This window comes from Euprymna scolopes, chromosome 12 (assembly GCF_053919585.1).
Source record: "Euprymna scolopes isolate OS-2025 chromosome 12, ASM5391958v1, whole genome shotgun sequence".
In the NCBI taxonomy this organism is placed as follows: domain Eukaryota; kingdom Metazoa; phylum Mollusca; class Cephalopoda; order Sepiida; family Sepiolidae; genus Euprymna; species Euprymna scolopes.
The window spans coordinates 127,688,582-127,712,394 of record NC_136493.1 but is presented as its reverse complement, the minus strand read 5'-3'; the positions used below and the strand labels follow the sequence as shown (position 1 = coordinate 127,712,394).

Genomic DNA, 23,813 nt, shown 5'->3' with positions numbered 1-23,813 from the left:
ATAACAGAACGGATTTTCCGGTAAAACTCCGGTTGCCCCCCCCCCCTAGAGTTTGCTTTTGTGTGAAAATGGCTAAAATTGACACTTTTGTGCTTATTTAAAAAAATTGATGCCTTGGATTTTTATAAAACTTTCTAAAAAGTTGTAACTAATTGATTTCTATATAATTTTGTTTGTCTGTACTTCACCAAAACTCTTAGGTGTGTCCCATGAGATCTCTTAGGGCTAATAAAAACACTCTATTTTCGGACTATTTTACCATATTTGTCCAAAAATTTCTGTACCTGTCTATTTAGCAGTTTTTTATGGTGCTGAACGCAAATTTAAATATGCTAAGGCTTTGGAATTTTGGGGTTAAATGATGGACTTGGTCATTTCTATTTTTGCAGAACTCAAATTTACATAAGTTAATGCCTAAAACTGCACCGTTTCTTCATTTTCAACAGGATTTAACGTCCCATGGGGACTTTTGGGGATAAATGGGGGAAGGGATACTGAACTTAGTAATTTTTTAAGCCTCGTTCACTGTACACTAAGGGGGAACCATGTATGCTTGACTTGTTTCATTTTTAAATTTTTAAATCACGACCCAATAATAATATATACGAAATCTGGATAAATTAAAATATGATATTTAAGCGTATTTTACACCCGAGCAAAACCGGCCGTCCCCACCCCCTCTCCTCATTATTAGTTACTGCAACTAAAAAATACAAAAATAAAAAGAAACAGCAAAAGAATCCAAATTCTAATGTGCAAAAAAACACAAAAGAGACGAAAGTGAAGAACTAAAAAACAAAAACAAAAGAAATGGAAAAAATACAAAAACATTTCCGATTTTTCTTGTTTAAAACAAACGAAAGCGATGCACGATAAGAAAAACGATCAGAAATTTCAAAAATAAAATGCAAAAAAATTAAAGTTTTTTTGTTTGCTTGTTTTTTTGTTTTGTTTTTTGTTTTTTTGTTTTTTTCGATATCCACCAATCAAGTCAGCTTCCACAACACAGGTTTTATAGCCCGATCACATCTATTTTCTGCTTTTTTTAACCGACTAAAAAGCTTGCCCTATCTCCGAATATCCTTTTATATAAAATTTCAAATGTTTAGACCAGAAATTAGCTAAGTAATTTAGTAGAGACCACAGAGGTCAAATTTTTTAAACTTTGACCCCAATTTTTACCCCTTAACATTTATTTTTGGGGCTCAAATCAAATTAAAATGTTTGATTCATGTCCAAGGAACCTACATCTAAAATTTCAAGTGTTTAGACCAAACATTGGCGGAGGAATTTGGTAGAGGTTTCAATGGTCAAATCGTTGAAATTTGACCCTTTGACAGCAAAATTTCTGTCTGAAAACCGATAGAGAAGATTTTCCCGAATCTCAATACGCCTTATGTAAAATCTCGAGATCGAAAATTGAGTTATTTGGTAGAGAGATGTACACTAACACACACACACATCACACACACACACACACACACACGCACACATTTTCACTTATATATATATATATATATATATATATATATATATATATATATATATATATATATATACTAGCATGGATGCCCGGCGTTTCCCTAGTGTTTGGAGGTGTGTGTTGAGCAAAAAAAAAAAAAGTGATAGTAAGAAGGCAGGCTCGAACCCGTACCGTGAAGGAGGAAAAGAACGGGAAAAACCTAACGTCTTTGCTGTTACGACCACCGACGGGGATTTAAATTAAGTCTAGACAATCGAATAGAGGGGATGAAAATATTGGTAGAAAAGTGACCAGTTGAGGGTGAAGATATTAATGTTTTTAGCCAATTTGTCGGTATGTGTCGTCTGATGGGTCATTTATTGTTTTGGGTTCAAATCGTGTTATTAAGTTAGATCCATGTCCAAGGAACCTATATCTAAAATTTCAAGTGTTTAGAACCAAAATTGTCGGAGGAGTTTGGTAGAGTTCTCAAAGGTCAAATCGTTGAACTTGGACCCCTTTATCGCCAATTTCTGGCCGAAAACCGATCACATTGATTTTCCCAAATCTCAGTATCCTATATATCAAATTTCGAGTCTGTAGACTAAAAATTGACAGAGTTATTGCCTAGGGAATTACACACAGACACACACATACACACAGATACACAGACAGACAGATACACAGACACGTTCACTTTTATAGATAGATAGATAGATAGATAGATAGATAGATAGATAGATAGATAGATTTCTGTCCTTCTATTTGAGAACCAGTCGCCTTCAGTGGCACATAAACTATATTATGTCGCCTAACGAGGAGTTTTGGTTTTTCCAACCAATTGTCCGTAACATTAACATTTTCAATGTAGCAACTATGTTATATTTGTCTATATAAATATATATTTTGCTCTTTTTATCGAGCACTCTTAATAACCTCGTTTTAATTCATATGTCTTCCCTCTTGAATACCTTAAACTTGGTATATATATCATTTACATATAAGCATATATATATATATATATATATATATATATATATATATATATATATATATATATGCTTGCTACTTGTAAATGAACAAGCAGCTCGAGCAATATAAAAGCGGTGGGCGAGTGTTTATTTAAAGGAACATTTGTTGGGGTCATTTGCGAGCACCGACCCCATGACCCGCTGGTTAGAACTGCCAACTATCAACGCTGTAGTTGTAAGTTTAATCCCCGGCTAGGGAAAGGTGCTAGTCTACCAGCACTGTTGATTTGTTATACAACGAAACGGTACTGTATGTGGGTGACTATATATATATATATATATATATATATATATATATATTACTTGTTTTACGTAAGCATTAATATGTCGCTACACATTCATGTGCATGTTTCCGTCAGTTGCTAGTAACTAGAGACCTCTTCAGGCGATGTTGATTATATAAAAGCTTAGTCCGCAATGCCTACAGACTGAGCTTTTATATGAGCAACTAAGACTATTTGACCAAGATGAGCATTAAGACAGTTCCTGTACAGATCTGCCTTCGCGATATGCTCTATATTCAAATGATGACTTCTACAAGTCGAAAGCTCGAACATGAATACATCAACACAATTATATTTGTTGTTTTCCTCACTCTTTATCTCTAGATTTCAGTAAAATACACAGATTTTTCGTAAAGTATAAATCGTTATCAGCTGTCTGTTTCTTTCAACAACATTTATTTTAATATGAATTTGCTGCCAACCTCTAATCTCTCCTCTCACTATCTCTTCCTCCCTATCTCTTTATCTATCTATCTATCCATCTCTACCTTTCTCTCTGTCTCTATCTCTGTCTTTGTCTGTCTGTCTATCTGTCTCTGTCTCTCTGTCTCTCTGTCTCTCTCTCTCTCTCTCTCTCTCTATATATATATATATATATATATATATATATATATATATATATATATAACTTTGGCATTCGATTCTATTGGCTCTGTCTCAAAACTCGCCACCTATGTTGTTAATGGAGGATGACAAGATCATTGGTTAATGTCAGTTGTTTTTGGGATGCCCGATTAAAAATAAAACTCGCTAAAGCGTTCATACTGTTTTTTTTTTGGGGGGGGGGGATCTAATAATTAAGACAATAACAAATACGTTTTTGGCAGACGTTAAAGAAAAATACTGCATAAATATCGAGTCCGTCTGTAGCATACTAATTTACTGCGCGGGAAAGTGAAATAATCCCTATAAGTCGGCATCAGAAAAACAATAAACGGATATAACTTTGTATTATTATTTTGGAGAATTGAAAATGAAATTTGTGTTTACCTTAGATAGCCTCATAACTCATTTTGCATTCTATAAGCAATGTTTCTGGCAAAGGGGTAAGAATTGTTGTTTTCTGCGTCAGAATCTATCTGTATAACAATCATCGTTATTTAGTTTTTGTTTTTGTTTTTGTTTTGTTTTTTTTTTGTTTTTTTTGTTTTTTTTTTGTTTTGTTTTTTGTTGTTTTTTTGTGGTTGTTTTTTTTTTTGTTTTGAAGTAGTATTTTTTTTTTTTTTTGAAGCAGTATTTTTTTTATTTTTAGCTCATTGCATCAAGTGACTTAATGCCTTGCCTGCAATGAATTCTATTTAAAAAAAAAATAATATGCTGATCTTGGTTGATTTGTAACCGAGATTAGGAAAAATCGGAAGAATGCCGATTTCGAAAGCCGATCTGACCGGCGTTGAAAAGAAAATACAACATTTATATATAATTTCTTATTCTTCATCCTCGTATGTTTCATATTGTACTCACATATATACAAATTTATACAAAGAAGAGAACTTGAATACTCACTAGACACTATCCTCGAGTGTCTAAGGGCTCTCTGTTCAGGGTTTTGTCAGGACAACTTTGTATGAGCATATTTTTCTCTGGCTAAATATTTAAAATCACATGGCATTCGTGACCCTAATAAGATCTCCCCGGTATAGCTAACTCGTGAGGAATGGCGCACCTGCTCAAGTGATTTTACTGCAAGTAACAGCACTTAGCTGGACACTCCACCAGACCAGATGAATTCATGTCCTGAAATCCAGCAAGACCAAGAAACAATAGAAAAATATAACATATTAGAATAGTCAATTAAGGAGACGAAAATTGTTTTCAACTTTTTTACTAACTCAGCGTTTGAGATGCGAAGAACTTTAATAGAACATATTTATGTATTTCATATAGTGATCAAGTGTTATCCCAAGAAGAAGGTGATTTCTAAGAACTTCGACCGAAGTAAAATGAAACAAAAAAGTGAAAGATACATATCCATATTACGTTTCTGAATTTTTGAGATGAAGATTGGTCATTTGTATTATTTGGATTCTTCGGACTATTGTTCTCATCTTTAGTGTCCGCAAGGACCCTTGGTGCAATGATTAGAGTACTTGAAAAAATCAATTGCAAAAGTTATATTCTCCTGAAGGTTGAAGGTTCAATTCTGAAGCGAGCGAAAAGTACAACTGTGAATTACTTACGATCTCTATCCAGTCATGGCTGATGGTACGAGAACATGTTACCCCACGTTAAGTAAATAAAGGGATCCGTTCGAAATTTCGACCAAATTTAATAATCTCTCTCTCTCTCTCTCTCTCTCTATATATATATATATATATATATATATATATATATATATATAGTGAGAGAGAGAGAGAGAGAGAGAGAGAGAGAGAGAGAGAGAGGGTGTTTGTTTGTTTTTGTTAGCGATACTTATTGAATGAATTCAATTATCTATATGGAAGCGCATTTTTACCTAAATGCGAGTTTGGACATAGATTTTCATATACATATACATATATATATATATATATATATATATATATATATATATATATATATATATATATATGAAAATCTATTATAATTTTTCCATTGAATTTCAGAGTAAGAAATGTTCAAAAGATATGAATTTACACATATTTCAAGGGAATTTCAAATTCAAAATGGCGGAATAAGTAGATCTATGTAAATTAAATTATCGTTAAAATCTTTCTGAGTTAATCAAAATTCAATGTGGCAAAAAACGTGAACATTATAATTATGCACAATAATTGTAACCATAAAATATAATTAAAATTGTGTTTACTCAAGAGCATTAAGATTCCGAAATAAAGAAAATTTTCTGATTGACGCTTTCTATTGCTGCTTTGATATTGACAATACAATAATAATATCCACGTCATATGACTCTTTTTTGTAGATTATACATAAGTTATGTTCATGCATTTCTTCTTAACCTTTTCGAATTCGTATCGATGGGGTAATTCTATGTTCGTGCAGTGTCAAGGTTTTTTTGTTTTGTTTTTTGGGGGTTCACTGTTTCGGCGTGTTCGCCTTACGGATAATAATGAACTCTTCCACTGGCTATAAAGAGCAGTAGAATATGTCCTTCGGCGTTAGCACACAGTGATGCACGAATCTTGCACTTGTGATAGTTGGACTGACGTATAGCTACAATCTGTATTTGTTGCATTTACTACCCTGTTAAAAATATTTTGTTTATACCAGAGTTTCCCAACGGGGTCCGTACCACCCACCAAGGATATAGGGGGTGATGTTACGAGGCTTCAGGTTGGCGATGACTAAATTTATCGTATAGAGTGTCCTTGAGATTCTTTAGAGGGAGGGTAAAAGACTGAGAGCTTCTAGTAACATTACTTGGTGTTTCTCAACCCATTTACCTTGGGATTCACATGTGGAAATTGATTGCATCACACTTATTCTAAATTAGAAAAATTAATTCAAGAATCATACCCTGTAATGTTGATAAAGTCAGGCCAGAGGAGACCATAGATTAGAGTTCATATGAATGGTAGACTTCGCAGGTGAACGATACTTGGCCAAAAGACGAAAGAACTGAAAGTTTTTATGATTGGAGTCTGATCACCTAGGAGACATTTTCTTTGCTTGAAAAACCAAGTGCCTCATTGAATGAGAAAGTCATGTTGAGATCAGCTTTTGTGAGAAAAACAATGTTTAGGGTTATCTGCAGATAAGCCTCCATGAATGGAGACTGTCTAGATCAGGGTTTCCTTATGGGATTTATACTGCCCACCCATGATGGGGGGGGCGTTATAAGACTTCAGGTTGGCGATGGACAAACTTATCATATAGGGGTCCCTGACATTCTTTAGGGAACAGTGAAAGACTGAGAGCTTCTAGTAATATTACTAAGTATTTCTCAACAAATTTTCTTTAGGATTCACAATTTATGTGGAAATTGCTTGCATCACACTTATTTTTAATTGAAAAAAATTAATTCAAGAATCATACCCTGTAATGTTGATAATGCTTTTTAAAACATTAAAAATATTAAAAAAAACCAAATGTAGTTAAACGTGGTTATCTAAGACTTTTTTTTATTATCAAATATGGAATCAAATATTTCAAAATTTGTTGCTGATCATCAACAACTATCTGCAGATTGATCATTGATTCATGTGATTATTATTCTGATTTTTATTTTATTGATTATTGTATTAGCAATGATATATATATTAATTTACCCACTTGCTTTATAGTTATTACTGTTCGCATTCAATCGACAGAGTAAAATTTTATTGAATAAACTTTATGAATATTCAATTATTTATTTTCAATGTAATTATGTACTACTACCACCACTAACATTATTATGTAAGGATGCATGGAGGGAGGAGTGGTCATGGGTATCTGGGTGTTCTAGGAGGACGTTTTCCAGAAGAGGTTGGGGAAACCTTAGTTTATACTAATTACACAGTTGTGCCTTTCTTCCTGATGTTTACGGGATCATAACAGTCAGAAAACTTCATCCTGATTTCCATCTGCGGATTGGTTTTTCATGGCGAAATAAGGAGCGTTTTCTATCGGTTTTATGTTTGTGTTTTGGGATTCTGATATCGGTATCCCTCAGATATGAGCAGGTGTCATGCCGCTGGTAGTGGGGATTATCTTAATGTCTAAGTGATTTTGCAGCATTATATGCAAATGAGATAAGATTAACATTTCGCTTACATAAAGGCAATTTGTGATTTGAGAAGGATCATCGATTTTTTTCATATTTTTTATATGTGCAAATTTTCTTAAAATGCTTCACATATAGATATTTGGATTCCTTTGGACTACTTTTCTCATATTAAATGTTATTTTCACAACGTTTCGGTCGATGTAACCCCCAACCTTCTTCAGGACTATCTTGTCGAACTCGAGAATTTTTTTGTCGAACTCGGGAATCTTTTTTGTTGAACTCGGGTATCTGTGCTGAATTTCGAACGGACTCATTTGTTTAATCGACATGTTCTTGTCCCGGCTGGATGGCAGTCCTAAGTAATTGGCAATTAAGTGATTATTTTGAATGATATACGCACTTAAGATGGAAGCTTAAACCTCCGAAAGAGTGTAATTACAACGGAATTTTACTAAGAACTTTATCCATTACTCCACGGTACCTCTAAGAAAAATTCAGAAACATATTTAGCTTTATCTTAAAAGAAATATGGCAAACATTTATTTTGAAAAATGTCGCTCGAAAGACGTCTTAGTAGATTTGGTTATTTTCTCTACTCCCCTTTTGTTTCATTTGTGTGTGTTTTTTTTAACATTGAATTAGAGTTGAGGAGAAAAGATATTTTTCAAGTGTATTTTAGTTTCTATTCGTTATCACACTTTTGTTTCTTTAATAATATATGTTGAAACTATATATATATATATATATATATATATATACATATATATATACATATATATATATTCTTATATTCTTATATGCTTATATTCTTATATGCTTATATTCTTATATTCTTATATTCTTATATGCTTATATTCTTATATGCTTATATTTTTATATGCTTATATTCTTATATTCTTATATGCTTAAATTCTTATATTCTTATACGCTTATTAATTCATTTACATGTCATTGATTGTATTTGTATACAACTAAAACTAATTGTTTTTAGTTTAAATTGTTATAAAATAATTACATTGGTTTTATATTCAGTAACTAGTTTTCAAAAAAAGAACAATTATACATGACTTCTTATTTCTAAATGAATTACACTCATTAGTAATTTGATTTTTTTTTCAAACTACTATAAAGATATTCTATTTTACTAACACTAAAAAAGAAAGGTAGCATCGAAGGTAGTGTATATTTGTAAAGTTTAGTTTTTTTTATTTGACATATTTTATATACAATTTTGAATGTGAAAAATTAAGACTGTGAAAAAAAGAAGAAAATCAAAGGTGGAATTATATCGCTTACTGTTTATTTGATTATGGAGGGACTTCCGGTTTATTTTAGATGTAAACTTATATTTAAATTTCCATGGCAGGTCTTGACTGAGTTTCAACCCCTCCCTTCCATGCCAGAGTTTCAATACCCCTTTCCATGACAGAGTTTTAATACTCCCTTTCCAGGGCAGAGTTTCGATACCCCCTTTCCATGGCAGAGTTTTAATCCACCCCTTCCATGGCAGAGTTTCAATACGCCCTTCCATGGCAGAGTTTCAATACCCCCCCCCCTTCCAAGGCAGAGTTTCAATACACCCTTTCCATGGTAGACTTTCAATACCCCCTTCCAAGGCAGAGTTTCAATACCCCCTTCCATAGCAGAGTTTTAATACCCCCCTTTCATGGCAGAGTTTCAATACGCCCTTCCATGGCAGAGATTCAATACCCCCTTTCCATGGCAGAGTTTCAATACCCCCCTTCATGGCAGAGTTTCAATACCCCCTTCCAAGGCAGAGTTTCAATACCTCCCTTCATGGCAGAGATTCAATACCCCCTTCCAAGGCAGAGTTTCAATACCCCCTTCCATAGCAGAGTTTTAATACCCCCCTTTCATGGCAGAGTTTCAATACGCCCTTCCATGGCAGAGATTCAATACCCCCTTTCCATGGCAGAGTTTCAATACCACCCTTCCATGGCAGAGTTTAAATATCCCCCTTTCCATGGCAGAGTTTCAATACCCCCCTTCATGGCAGAGTTTCAATACCCCCCCTTCATGGCAGAGTTTCAATACCCCCCCTTCCATGGCAGAGTTTCAATACCCCCGCTTCCATGCCAAAGTTTCAATACCCCCCTTCCATGCCAGAGTTTCAATACCCCCTTCCATGCCAGAGTTTCAATACCCTCCTTCCATGGCAGAGTTTCAATACCCCCTTCCATGCCAGAGTTTCAATACCCCCTTCCATGCCAGAGTTTCAATACCCCCTTCCATGCCAGAGTTTCAATACCCTCCTTCCATGGCAGAGTTTCAATACCCCCCTTCCATGGCAGAGTTTCAATACCCCCCTTCCATGGCAGAGTTTCAATACCCCCCTTCCATGCAAAACAATCGCAATAAATACTCGTCTAGCTTCAACAATTGTCTACAATTATCTTACTCTATATCAGTGCCCAAAACAAAATGAATGGCATTTTTTCTGAAACTGTCCGTCTGTGAAATACAATATCACGGGTATACTTCATAGATGACTATAACATGATCGTTTTCAAATCTAATGTAAATAAGTTGTTCCTCTTAAATAATCAAATACTACCCCATTTCCACCATTACAAATCATCAGGTGTTGTTTTACAGTCTACCCGATACTCGTAAGTCTTTATCCTCAAGTGAACATTGGGCCTTGATAAATGGTGACTCCCTAGTAAAAAAAAATAATAATAATAAAAACATATTTTACTTTTTACTTTCTTTTACTAGATGCTGGAATACAAATACAACTCCTGGATATTTTTGGATCATGCGAGGCCCGATTTTAGCGTCTACAGTGGTAAGTATCAAGTTTTACTTTTGATTATATAAGAGAGTGTGTATCTAATTTTGTTGGCTTGAAATTTCCCAGACTCTTGAACGGAGACATTGGTGATAAACCACTGCTTAACTTGAAGAACTAGTAAATATAGGTTGTCACCTAAGTGTAAATAAGCTGATATCATTTTCTAAGAAATTATATATCAGTAACCTTTTGGGGATATCAAAACAAAAATACTCGTTTTGATCGTCGAAATGAATGGCGTTCTCATTGAGAAAGCACCTGACTTTGAGAAGCTCGTATGGACAACTTTCACGCAAGATCAAAGATCGGAGATTTACATCATATACGTTACTAAAGTAGTTGGAAACATCTTTGGATTATTCTACAGGGTGTCCCAATAAAATGTATACACTCTTTAAAGTATCTCAACTTGCTACATGAATATGCTATGCCACGTTCCCAAGAGATGTTTAGAAATAAAGAATGGCACTTTCAGCAGGATGCAACACTTCCCCACTATCATCATGACGTAAGAGCATATCTTGATAGTCACCTGCTAAATAGATAGTTAGGACGAACAGGAAGTATCGAGTACTGTCCACGCTAACGGATTTGACCCCCTTCCCATGGATTTTTCCCTTTTGGGAGACAGAGGATGGGGAGCATGTAAAACACAGGGTTCACACCATAAAACGAGCTACAATGAATGAGTTGAAAGTAATCATTGAAAGAAGATGTGTCAACATACCAATTGAACTGATTAGGAATGTTTTTGATTGTCAACTGTTCATGGATAACAATGGCCAATAATTTTAACACTTTCGATAATTATCTGGTTTCTATATTTGTTCACGTTATTTTTATGTATGAAACTTTTATTTCTTATTATAAATGTTGGTTTTATGGTCATTTAAAGAGTGTATACATTTTATTGAGACACCCTGTATTGATCCAGAAACTACCTGACTTCCAATGCCACCTGTATAAGTCAGATTCGGTCCAACATTATTGTTGCCACATCTGGAGAAATGCCACTTAGAGCACTATTTCTTACCTCGACAAAGTACAAAATTTACTTCGAAATCTCTTCCTTTTCCTGAAGTCCCTTTTGCACAGAACAGACATTACTAGCTCGCCTCTACTCTGTCGAGATTTCTATGATAGATACTCGACTGAGATTTACGCTCTGGTCTCCACACCCCAAAAAAAATATCTCAGCGAGAACTCGTCTTGCTACCAACACTGCAAAACATTATACTTTCTTTCTGTGTGTATCTAAAATTAAACACACATTCCATGAATAAAGTTTCTTTCCAAGAAGTTCCTGCCTGTTGAAGATGTTACTGTGGTAACGTTCTCAAATAGATTACAGTATGATCGTTTTAAAGTCCAATGTCAACAAATATCTTTCATATCCTCATGTGAATCAATCGTAGTTCTCAATCCTTTAATCATTCAAATGAAAGCATCACAATCCTTTATCCTCTAGTGGCTATTGGACTTGATGAATTATGAACTTTTAGTATTAAAGATATACTTTTATCATGAAAACGCATCTTTTAAAGTTTCTATACTAAATAGATATTTAATATTTGCACACATTATTGCATAATATTATTATAATAATATAATTATTACATAATATTATTATAATAATATAATTATTACATAATATTATTATTGTTATTATATAATTATTACATAACATATGTACAAACAGTAGTTCATTTAGACTACATCTAAACGAGTATATCATTGTTGGTAGTTGCTAAATTAAAGACATAAAACATAGACAAACTGAGCTTCCGAATGATATCAGTCTCAGCTGTCTATCATTTGTAGTTCATTAAATATACAAGATGTTGCAGTAATATCCGACACATAACAAAAGATAAACGTAAAACCAGTTGCTAAGGAGGGTAGTGAAGTCCTAAATGGAAGAGATCGTCACCAGACGCCTCTACGTCTTCAAGAAGAGCTCTGCTCCTGCACACAAGTTCAAAACAACTCATGCGTGGTTTCTCAACGATGTTCGTCACCTCTGCTCGCTCATCTCACCCGACTCTGTCCACCTTAATTATTTTTCCGAAGAGTGACCAAAAGCAAATCCACAACATGGTCAAGTCTCTGAATGCTGCCATTGTGGATGCGTTTGCTGTTATAGATGAGGACATAGCTGCCAAAAAATGCGACTCATTTTGCGCCCACCTTGAGATTATCGTCTCCGTTGCGACATTCCGATTGAAAGACTATGCCATATCTAACTCTGAGTGTTGTAAATTAATTGTTTGGTCGCTGCACATACAACATCAAAAAATGTATGACGCTTCATAAATTGTTAATATTGACAAAACATTTATAAAAAAAAATAAAGCTTGGGTTTTATCAACAAATGAATATTTATACTATTTAAAGAAAACCTGAACTTCGGATATTGTTTTTGAAAAACATCTATTTTTTACACGATATGAATATAAAAACTCATATATATATATAAATATATATATATATATATATATATATATATATATATATATATATATATATATATATACAGTGATGATCATATTTATTGGCACGGTAAAATAAAAGTTAAATTTTGTCTAATAAATTCTAAAAAAGGGATTAAATTAAAGAAAATAACAAAGTATATTATGTATTTTTAACTGGCCTTTCCGATGCAGCAATCGGATTTTAGAAAAAATAAATAACAAAGGAACAACAAACATAATTGCAAAAAAACCCTTGTTCAAAATTATTGGCACGATTTATTTAATAATCAATTGTATAGCCTTTGGCCTTGATTACCTTCCTCAGTCGCTTTTCATAGTTTACAACCAAGTTGTTGCACTCTTCAGTAGTAATTTTAGCCCACTCTTCCTGACAATAATCCTCCAATTGAATAAGATTCTTAGGCTTCCTTTGCATTACCCTCAATTTTAATGTTCTCCATAAATTTTCAATTGGATTAAGGTCTGGGCTTTGTGATGGCCACTCCAAAACATTAATATGATTGTCCTCAAGCCATTTCTTAGTCAGTTTAGCCGAATGCTTTGGGTCATTATCTTGCATGAACCACCAACGACGACCAAGTGAGAGCTCTTTAGCAGAGTCTTTCATGTTTTCATCCAATATTTTAACATAATCTTCCTTTTTTATGCTACCTGTGACCTTAACAAGTCGCCCTGGTCCAGAGGCAGCAAAGGATACCCAAAACATCAAACTGCCTCCACCGTGCTTCACTGTGGGTATGGTGTTCTTAGGCAGGAAAGCTTCGCCAGATTTTCTGTAAATATAAGACACTTTATTATGGCCAAATAACTCTATTTTCGTTTCGTCAGTCCATAGAACACGTTTCCAGAATGCAACATCTTTATCAATATGACGTTTTGCAAAGGCTAGCCTTGCTTTCAGGTGCATAGGCTTCAATAAGGGAGTCTTTCTCGGACGACATGCTTTTAAACCAGCTCTCTTCAAAACTCTACCAACTGTATGTCGAGATACATTCACTCCAGAGGTGCTCTGTTCATCAACAATCTCCCCAACAGAGATCCTTGGGTTTTGTTTTACTTGTCGAACAATTTTCCGTTCATCTCTTGGGGAAAGAATCCTTTTTCTCCCTCTACCCTCTAAACTCATAACGTGGCCTTGCGATTTGAACTTGTTTATTATGGCTCTAACAGTGGATTTGGGAAGGTTTAGCTTCTTTGAAATCTTATCATAGCCCTCCCCATTGGTATGGCATGCTACAACAAGCTTCCTGACGTCTTCGCTGTGTTCCTTAGTTTTAACCATGGCGATTGAAAATTATAATTTAGTCACTTATAATAGTTTAAATAAATCGCTATCTAAAAATTATCTGAAAAAAATTATTCACTGAATTAGCGTTAAACAAGCATAATATGGCTATAAAAAAGTTCAGAAAGCACGTAAACCGGAAATTGATTGATATTATACTGATACTAAAAGAAAAACAAGGCCGTGCCAATAATTTTGAACAAGGGTTTTTTGCAATTATGTTTGTTGTTCCTTTGTTATTTATTTTTTCTAAAATCCGATTGCTGCATCGGAAACGCCAGTTAAAAATACATAATATACTTTGTTATTTTCTTTAATTTAATCCCTTTTTTTAGAATTTATTAGACAAAATTTAACTTTTATTTTACCGTGCCAATAAATATGATCATCACTGTATGTGTGTGTGTGTGTGCGTGTGTCTGTGTTTTATATACATCTATATATCTATAAAAGTGAACGTGTCTGTCTGTCTGTCTGTCTGTCTGTGTACATTTCCCTACGCAATAACTCTGTCAATTTTTAGTCTATAGACTCGAAATTTGAAATACCGGGTACTGAGATTTAAGAAAAATTGATGTGACGGGTGTCAGCCAGAAATTTGGCTGTTAAGGGGTCAAATTTCAACGATTTGACCTTTAAGAACTCTACCAAACTCCTTCGACAATTTTGGGTCTAGACACTTGAAATTTTAGATATAGGTTCCTTGATCCTTGATCTAACTTAATAAAGTGATTTGAGCCCGAAACTATAAATTTTAAGGGGTCATAATAGGGGTCAAATTAAAAAAAAAATTTACTCTTTTTTTTTTTGCTCAGCATACACCTCCAAACACCCGGGCAACGCCGGGCTGAAATGCTAGTATATATATATATATATATATATATATATATTCATGACGATATATATATATATATATATATATATATATATATATATATATATATATATAATGTAATGACAAGCAATCTACGAAAGATTAATGCAAGCAACAGCAAACGTAGTCACTAGTTCTGTCTTCTCTGCGCCAGCCTCTCGAACCAAAGGTTCTCAAGTCCTTCGCCACGCTTACTCGAGGCACGCCTCCATGCTGGTCTATCTTCGGCTAGCTCCTCCCACACATTCACATCGATGCCAAGAGCGATCAGATCCCGTTTGGCCACGTCTTTAAAGCGTAGCACCGGGCGACCGCGGCTTCTTGATCCATTTGACAGTTCGCTGTAGAGGATATCCTTAGGGAGACGGCTATCGAGCATTCTGGCAGGTGTCCAAGCGAGCGCGATCGTCGTATCTTGAGTGTCTGGAACAAGGAGCGGCTACCGGCACGCCTTAATCCTCTTCGTTGGTGATTCTATCCCACCAATTGATGCCCATGATATGTCGCAAGCATCGGAGATGGTAGACGTTCAGTCTTTTCTCGTGACGAGCATACTTGGTCCAAGTCTCTGCTCCATACAGTAGGGTACTCAGAACACAGCATTCGTAGATGCGCCATTTTGTGCGAGAAGTGAGATATTTATTGACCCTTGATTCCCGTAAAGCTACTGGGCCTGACGGCATCCCAATTATAGTGTTAAAAAAGCTTCAACCAGAACTTGCTCCTATACTTACGAAACTGCTTAAACGTTGCCTAAACACCTTGGAAAACCTCATCAGTATGCCCTGTATTTAAGAATTCAGGTGATAAGTCATCTCCCTCTCAGTACAGACCAATAAGTCTCCTGTATGTCATGAGTAAGCTGCTGGAATCCATATTAAATAGAGAAATAGTCAACCACCTCAGCAGAAATAACCTTCTTAGTGACACACAATATGGTTTCCGTTCTGCAAGATCTACCGCAGATGTGCTAACGGTTATATATAATAGGATTAGTTAATCTCTTGACAAAGGCTTCCTTTCCAGGGCAATTGCTCTGGACATATCAAAGGCCTTCGACAAGGTATGGCCTACTTCACAAGATCTCCAGCTACGGTATGACTGGAAATATTCTCTCTATCATTAAATCATTTCTCTCTGATAGGCTCATAAGAGTAGTGGTTGATTGACAAAAATCAGAGGCCTGCAGTATTAATGCTGGAGTCCCTCAAGGGTCCATCCTGGGCCCAACTCTCTTCCTGATCTACATCAATGATCTCCCTAAACACATACTTAAATCATTCGTTGACATCTTTGCTTATGGCACGACCATCTACAGCAACACGTCAAAGGCTGTAAATGACAAAGCTCTCGCTGATTCTCTCTCCTCTGATCTCGAACGAGTGGTTCAGTGGGGGAAGACGTGGCTGGTTACCTTTAATGCATCCAAAACCAAACTCCTATCTTTACATCATCAACGCTCTGATCCCCATCTGGCATCAATTGTGATGGATGGCTCTCGTCTAGAAGAAGCCCCATGTTTTGACAAGCTTCTGGGTTTGACCTTCACTCCTGATCTGAAATGGAACACGTACATCAAGTCTGTTGCCAAGGTCGCTGGAAATATGGTGGGATACTTCTACCGCTCCAGAAGATATCTCACTACTGATGCAATTCTCTATCTATATAAAAGCCAAGTATGTCCAAGGATGGAATACTGCTGCCATATTTGGGCAGGAGCTGCTAAAAACAGCCTATCCTGCCTTGATAGAGTACAAAATAGACTTCGTGGCTTAGTGGGGGATGCCCTTTTCTCTTCCCTGCAACCTCTCTCCCACAGAAGAGACGTTGCGAGCCTATCTTTGTTTTATCGTTATTTCTATGGCAGGTGTTCGTCTGAACTCCAATCTCTGGTTCCCCCTCGCCAATCTTTTACAAAAAACACCCGTCTAGCCGAATCCACTGTCAAAAACTTTCTCCACTCTTTATCTATGCCTAAATCAAAACGTAGATTCCATGAACAAAGCTTCTTTCTTAGAACTACACGCCTGTGGAACTCTGTTCCGTCTGCCTGCTTCCCTCCTGACTACAAATTGGATGTCTCCAAGTCCAACGTAAACAAATTCCTGATGAACCGCCCCCTTAAGTAGACACTTTAAATATCTACACTAACGTACTGTACTTACAATAACCCTTATCCCTGAGTGGCTTCCGGGCCTTGATAAGTGGTGACCACCTTGTAAAAAAAATAAAATAAATAAAATAAAAAACCATACTCTTTCACGTAGTCGGTTGAAAGTAGATGCTGCTCTACCTATTCGCGTTTGTAGCTCCTGTTCAATGGATACTCCCTTGTTGATGTTGGATCCAAGATACGCAAAGTTCTCGACAGTTTCTAGTTCGTGGCCATTGATGGTGATTGGTGATGCGTCACCCTGGTGCATCACAAGCGTCTTCTTCACACTGATTACCAGTGCGAACTCCGCACAAGCAGCGCTCAATTTGTCAAGCAGCCGCTGGAGTCCACTTGCGGAGTGCGAGACCAATGCAGCATCGTCTACAAACAGCAGCTCAAGTATAAGGACTTATATATATATATATATATATATATATATATATATATATATATATATATATATATATGTGTGTGTGTGTGTGTGTGTGTGTGTGTGTGTGTGTTTATACTTAAAAATATATGTAAGTTTTGATATAATATCATGTGAGTGTGTATACCATGTGCCTTCAAAAAGTTTCCAGATTTTTTGTATGAGCACTTTTATTGATAGTACACACATATAACTCGTCCCCTGTAAAGTAATCTTCTCCAGCTGCAATACACTTGTTGTACTGTCCCGACAACTTCTGGAAGGCCCTATGGAAGTTTTCTTGTGTGAGCGTGTTAATGACTCTCATCACAGCCTCTTTCATCTCCTTAATTGTCTCATTATGACAGTCTCTAAGGCTTTCCTTGTTTTAAGGAATAACTAAAAGTCTGGACTAGAGGAAGGATGAGGAACTGTCTTGATACCAATCTTGGTCAAATAGGATGGATATGTTGACTGGTGCATCTTCCACATCTTCAGTTCCTCTCGAATAATTGTGTATGCAGGTCCTACTGTGACGTGATCGACCTGAGGACGTTGTTTGCCCCTCATTGGAGATCGCATAACTATGCTAAGATTATTTTAATAGTTCCCGGGTAACGGAAGATATCCCAAAGATTTAAAATAGAGGATATAAATATTTTATTTCATTGTCAAAATAGATTTGCTTATTGTTTGAAAGTCAGAGATATATATTTTGTTATTCAAAATTGACGACATGAAATTGTCTGGCACTGACAAACTCAGTGCCGGGTGTTCTGACTGACAGCCGATGGCCCATGTGGTCATGGGAGTTGAATGTTGATTTGAATCTCAGATTACAAGCTAACGACAAGGCTGGATTGCACACCCGCAGTCTGGGTTTTTCCGTAAGTACGTGCCGTGATTTGATTGGCTGAGAAACTTTCCACCCCAAACACTGACATTCCTATTAATGCTAGTGCCGCGCGAAATTAGTCAGTTTCCAGCCAGAGTTTGTGCGCGGAACTCGAAGTAGCAATACCACTCCCTGAGACGTGACCCCTCCTCCGACTCGTCTGACGCTATCTCCGAAGAGAGATTTGAGACTTTTAAAAACTTACTAAGAATTGAACCATATATTTGTAAAAAAAAAATCTGTAATATATTTTGTGAAGTAGAATAGAATTCAAGCATCTGTTGTCTTTCTTGCCTGCGTGAGTTTTGTTATTCGTTTTCAACATACCAGATTCAATGTGACGCCTCCAAAAGTACGAGACGATACGAGCCGAGTTTTACGAAGTTTTTGAAGATCAGGGGTCCTTACATATACACTACACTGACATCAAACTGTGCACTTATTGTCTCTATAGACACACGACGGTCATTATTCGTTAAATTCTTTATTTCTAGTGTTCTGACTTCCTTACTCCTTCCACACCTCTCATCATCCCTCACAGACTCTCTGCCTTCCTTGAATCTATTATGTCATTCAAAAACTGATGTTCGATTCATGTAAGATGGTCCCAAATCAGTCTGAAGCATTTCATACGTTTCTGTGGCATTTTTCCAAGTTTAAAACAGAATTTTATTGCATATCATTCTTCTAAAGTGTCCTCACGTTCAGATTGCATTTTTGAAATTCACCAATTGTGACAATCAGGCTTTAGTAGGGTGCATTCCAATTCCCGTTGTAGCTGTTCATTTGAACCTGAAATCATAAAAATCGGTCAGTCATCTTATAAGATGTATAGCATATTGAATTTTCAAGGGTCTAAGACAATTTTAAATGCTTGTACAAAGAATGACTGGAAACGTATTGTATAATAGTGTATATTAGTCTTTAAGCCCTGAAGTATCAGGTTTCATGTACTCTCATCAAATCATCTTATTTCTAAGTACCTTCTGGAAAAAGGAAAGAGAGACGAGAATTTTAATATTTAAAGACACTTCGAAGATCTTCTTGAAATAATACAAAAAAATCCAAAATATTTGATGCGAATTTTTTTTTTTTTTACAGTTCTTTTTAAATCTTCTATTCTAAGGCAAGATTTTACCTTCACTCTTTATTTTTCTTTTTTTTTCAGTTGAACTTTATATTCTTCATCAATGTTTTAAGAGTTTTGTTCACGAAACTGAATGCAGCCAATTCTCCAGAGGCGCAGAAATTTAGGTAAACGTACGTATTGGGTTTGGGAATTTATCATTCTTTTCTTTTAAATTTTGATTTGCCCGTTTTAATGGCTTAGGACGAAAAGCGGAATCAAATGCTAATGCATAAGAGAAAGTGACTTGAGATATCCGTGGAGAGATTCATTAGGAAAAAAAAAACAGACCTCGTGTGGGGAGCTCTATAGGAAGAGTATGAGATCAGGTAGATGAGGAAATACAAAAAAAAAATGAAATAGATATTACTATGGTGAGACTACTCAAGCAGTGCGATTAGCACGGAAAATTAATTTTTAAGTTTTTATTGGTCTGTCATGTTTCATTGGTCTGTCATGTGTATATCAAAGCTTTCACAAGAAACACTCGTCTAGTTACAACAACTGTCAACAACATGCCTTACTCCCTAACTGTGCCTAAAACTAAACGAAAGTTCCATGAATAAATTTATTTCCTAAAACTGCTCGCCTGTGAAACACAATACCTCGGGGCTGCTTTCTAAAACAAGATCGTTTTCAAATTCAATGTAAACAAATTTTTGGCGATTCGAATCCTTTAATAATCAAATTCTACCAAATTTCCGTTACTAACGTAACGTTGTCCCGATTACGCTCATTAACTCTTATTCTCGAGTGGCCTTTGGGCCTTGAGAAGTGCGTCATAGTTGAGAGTGAAAGTGAGGTTGGTGCTCTGTAGAACGTTTCGCCTCCGTTTAGTCTCGAAAGACTCTGTAAGTGTAACTGCGCGTGAAATTGTGAGACCAGGGTTGCGCAATCCACAACCACACCTCTCCTAAATCGGCATTATTTGAGTCAAGTGGCAAGGAGAAGTCTAGGACGATTGAAAGCAATGCCGAGATAAGCAGAGAGCACATACAGCATCTAGAATTCCCAAATGGTAACCTCTTTCAGTACTGACCAGGCTCAACGTTGCTGGTAGAACGTTTGATGTGTTGAAAAATGATTAGTGAAAGGTTAAGTAGATGTGTAGAAATAGGGGTTTCGTACAGGCGGACGGTTCAAAAAGTGCAAGGTAACGTTATAGTTAGTAGAAACGAGTAGAAGGTCTTGGTTCCTTTCCAATATCCTTTCAACTATTTGTATTTAGACTTCTTTTCAATAAACACTTATTCATGATAAATTTGCATAAATGAAATATTGTTATTCCATTTAGTAAAATATTTTTTAATTCTTTATTTTTGGATTGCATTTTAAACAATGTCGTTCGTCTTACCAGAAAATATCCTACACATCTACAAAGCCACAATTCGCCGATGTATGGAATACTAACAGAGAAACACGACGTTGCCTGGGATTGAATGGTGATCAACGAATGTTTCACACTCCCATTTTTTATTATCATCGAAATCGGTGAAATCGACCATTTTTCAATCAAACTGATTGATCGCCGGCTTTAGTTGGGGATCCATCGTGGTGGACCGGGAGAAAGCTTTACATACTCACTGTTAATTTAATATGCCCTGCCTTACTACTTGTGCGGTGATAATGGCTCGAATTTAAGTTTGAAATGAAAAACTCAAATATCATGCTTCATTTGTGCTCTAAACAGAAACATTCATTTCGAATGCGCTCCTGTCAAAGAACCTACTGTCGGGCCTTTCGGCTTGTGGGATAATAAAACTTCTCAAATACACTTGTGATGTTAGGCTGTGTAAGGTGTTAACTTTGATCAGTGTTCCTTCTTTCATCGGATTATTTAGATTATCGATTATCGATACTTATGGAGAACATTCCGATACAAAACTTATCTAAGAACTCTGCGAGTTACATAAGGTACCTTCGAGTGAAATTTCATAAAAATCGGCCGAAACGTTTTCGAGTCCATGTGAAACACACTCACACAGACACGCAAAGTTCCTTTTATATAATAGTTGCGTAGATAGATAGAAATTATATGTATATATATATATATATATATATATATATATATATATATATATATATATATATATTTTATACATAATTATATAATTATTTTCCACACCGAATCAACGGAGCAAGCCCATAAAAGCCAAGAAATCCAACAAACCAGAAGTCCAAGACTCGAGTCCCACCCTCATTTGGGCTCATCAGTTATATATATATATATATATATATATATATATATATATATATATATATATATAAACACAACTCACGTATATTTTTTGCATAATTTATTAGTTTCTATTTATTTATCTTAATTCTGAAACCTGATCCATTCCCAAAATATTACTAAAAAAAAGCTAAGAAAAATATATCCAAATGTATCGGAAAGATCTAGATTCAATAAAAGCTAATAAAACCTTATGAAAATATATAAAACCATATAAAAATATATAAAACCTTATAAAAATATATAAAACCGCAACGATCAACAACCCGTAAATGCAAATACAGCTGTGATTATTGGAGTGAGTTTTTTTTTCCTTCCATATTTAGCTTGAAATCCAAGACGCTAATATAAATTGAACTTTAGAATCCCCACCCTACAGATAACTAAGAATTTGTTTCCATTACAATTTAATAATAAAACTCCGCGATGGCATAATTATATTATGTATCTAGCATGAATAATATACACGAAATTGTGTAGACCTACAAGTTACTTCATAGTTCCTTTTTATTAATTCACTTTAAGAGAATTATATAGATATCGTTTATCTTCTTTCTAGCCCTTTCCTTCTTTTGTCATTAACTATTCAACTATTATTAACTTTTAGCAATTCCCTTTTTTATTGTTAATTATAGTTTAATATTAACATATGGTCATTATTTAACCGTTATTATATTAACTCTAGTGACGTTCTACTGTAGTTAAAAATAACGGGTAAAATGCTAATTCTGTCCCTGTTTTTGCTATTTTTTCTCTTCCTTCAATACACTCTTCACCACCACCACCACCACCCCCATGTGTTTCTTTTTCTCAGTATACGTCATCTCCTGTGTATTTATCGTTTTTTTTTTTTTTTTCAGTTTCTTTCTTTGTCGCTTATTCATTTATGGTATTTCTGTCTTCCGTTTCACCCTTTCTTTCTCTCTCTACTCCTCTCTCGTTCCTTTTCTCTCTCTCTCTCTCTCTCTCTCTCTCTCTCTCTCTCTCTCTCTTTTATATCTTTTTTATAATCGCTTTTTTTTTCTCATTTTAAATCTTAAACAAGTGGCCACCATTTTGTAAAAATCCACTTAATAAACGTGAATATATTTTTACATGAAATTGTTTATGGAAATGTGGATAAGTAAGTTAACATGCTAGTAGAAATAAGGACATAGAGATCGGGGGACAGAACGCAAGCAGTTTATGATTATCTGGCTTATTTGGCATAATAGTAAGTGTTTACGGACGGTCCGGGAGCCCAGGGTTCAAACTTCGTCGGGTTATATCAATGGATAAAAAAATGGTACTTGTTGTCACCTCGCTAAGGACACGGCACTATGAGGAGGATCAAGAGCAAATGTAGTACTTGTGAGAATAAAGTGGCACCGTCCCCTATACTTTAAGAAAGAAAAGAGAACCTTCGACTCTCTCTCTCTCTCTCTCTCTCTCTCTCTCTCTCTCTCTCTCTCTCTCTCTACTATAGTCGGCTACTTAGCTTTCATTCTGTCCATTTCTCAATTTTCATTTTGTTTGGATTCTTAATCTCATATTTACCCTCTCACATAATTATATGTAAATTCACTTTTCTTTTCTGTGTGAAAAGCCTTGTTCCATGATAATGCGTATGTAAAGTATATACAGTTATTTCTCGAAGCAAAATTTCGTGATAAAATTTCACACTATTTTCCTTTCTTTTCTTTCAGATTTAACTAAACAGAACCATTCTTTTCCTTTCGAAGAAAAATAACTGATAAGTATTTTCTCTCTTTTTTTTATGCATTTGGAGAAACTTAAAAGCAGTTTAGGTTTTCAGAAAACATTCTACCTGCTTTGTTTGTACGGGCATCGCTCTAGACGAGGCATGAAGACTCTTGATATAACGAGTTAAAACGAAATACTACTTCAAAGTAAAATAAAAACTACTCAATCATAAATGTTAGATGGATAGATTCCGGCCTATAAAGCGGCAATTTTTCCCCCTTTGTCAAAAACATCGCTCGTGAAATGTGAGGACTAAAGGACAAATTAAAGAAAACAAGAGTTACGAAACTGCCGAAAGTAAACACAAGATCCAATTTCTACTTTTATGTTTACTACTGCTATTACGAAATTTTGGCGG

At 35.3% G+C, this 23,813-nt stretch overlaps 1 protein-coding gene across 1 annotated transcript in view; it reads left to right on the top strand.

Annotated features, from left to right (window-relative positions):
- LOC145291477 (parathyroid hormone/parathyroid hormone-related peptide receptor-like) overlaps positions 1-23,813 on the top strand; it is a 1,157,133-nt gene that overhangs the window by 1,052,030 nt on the left and 81,290 nt on the right. Inside the window, exons 12-13 of the mRNA XM_080137359.1 lie at positions 10,165-10,234; positions 19,519-19,604. Of these exons, the coding sequence (XP_079993485.1) occupies positions 10,165-10,234; positions 19,519-19,604 (156 nt within the window). The remainder of the gene's footprint in view (positions 1-10,164; positions 10,235-19,518; positions 19,605-23,813) is intronic.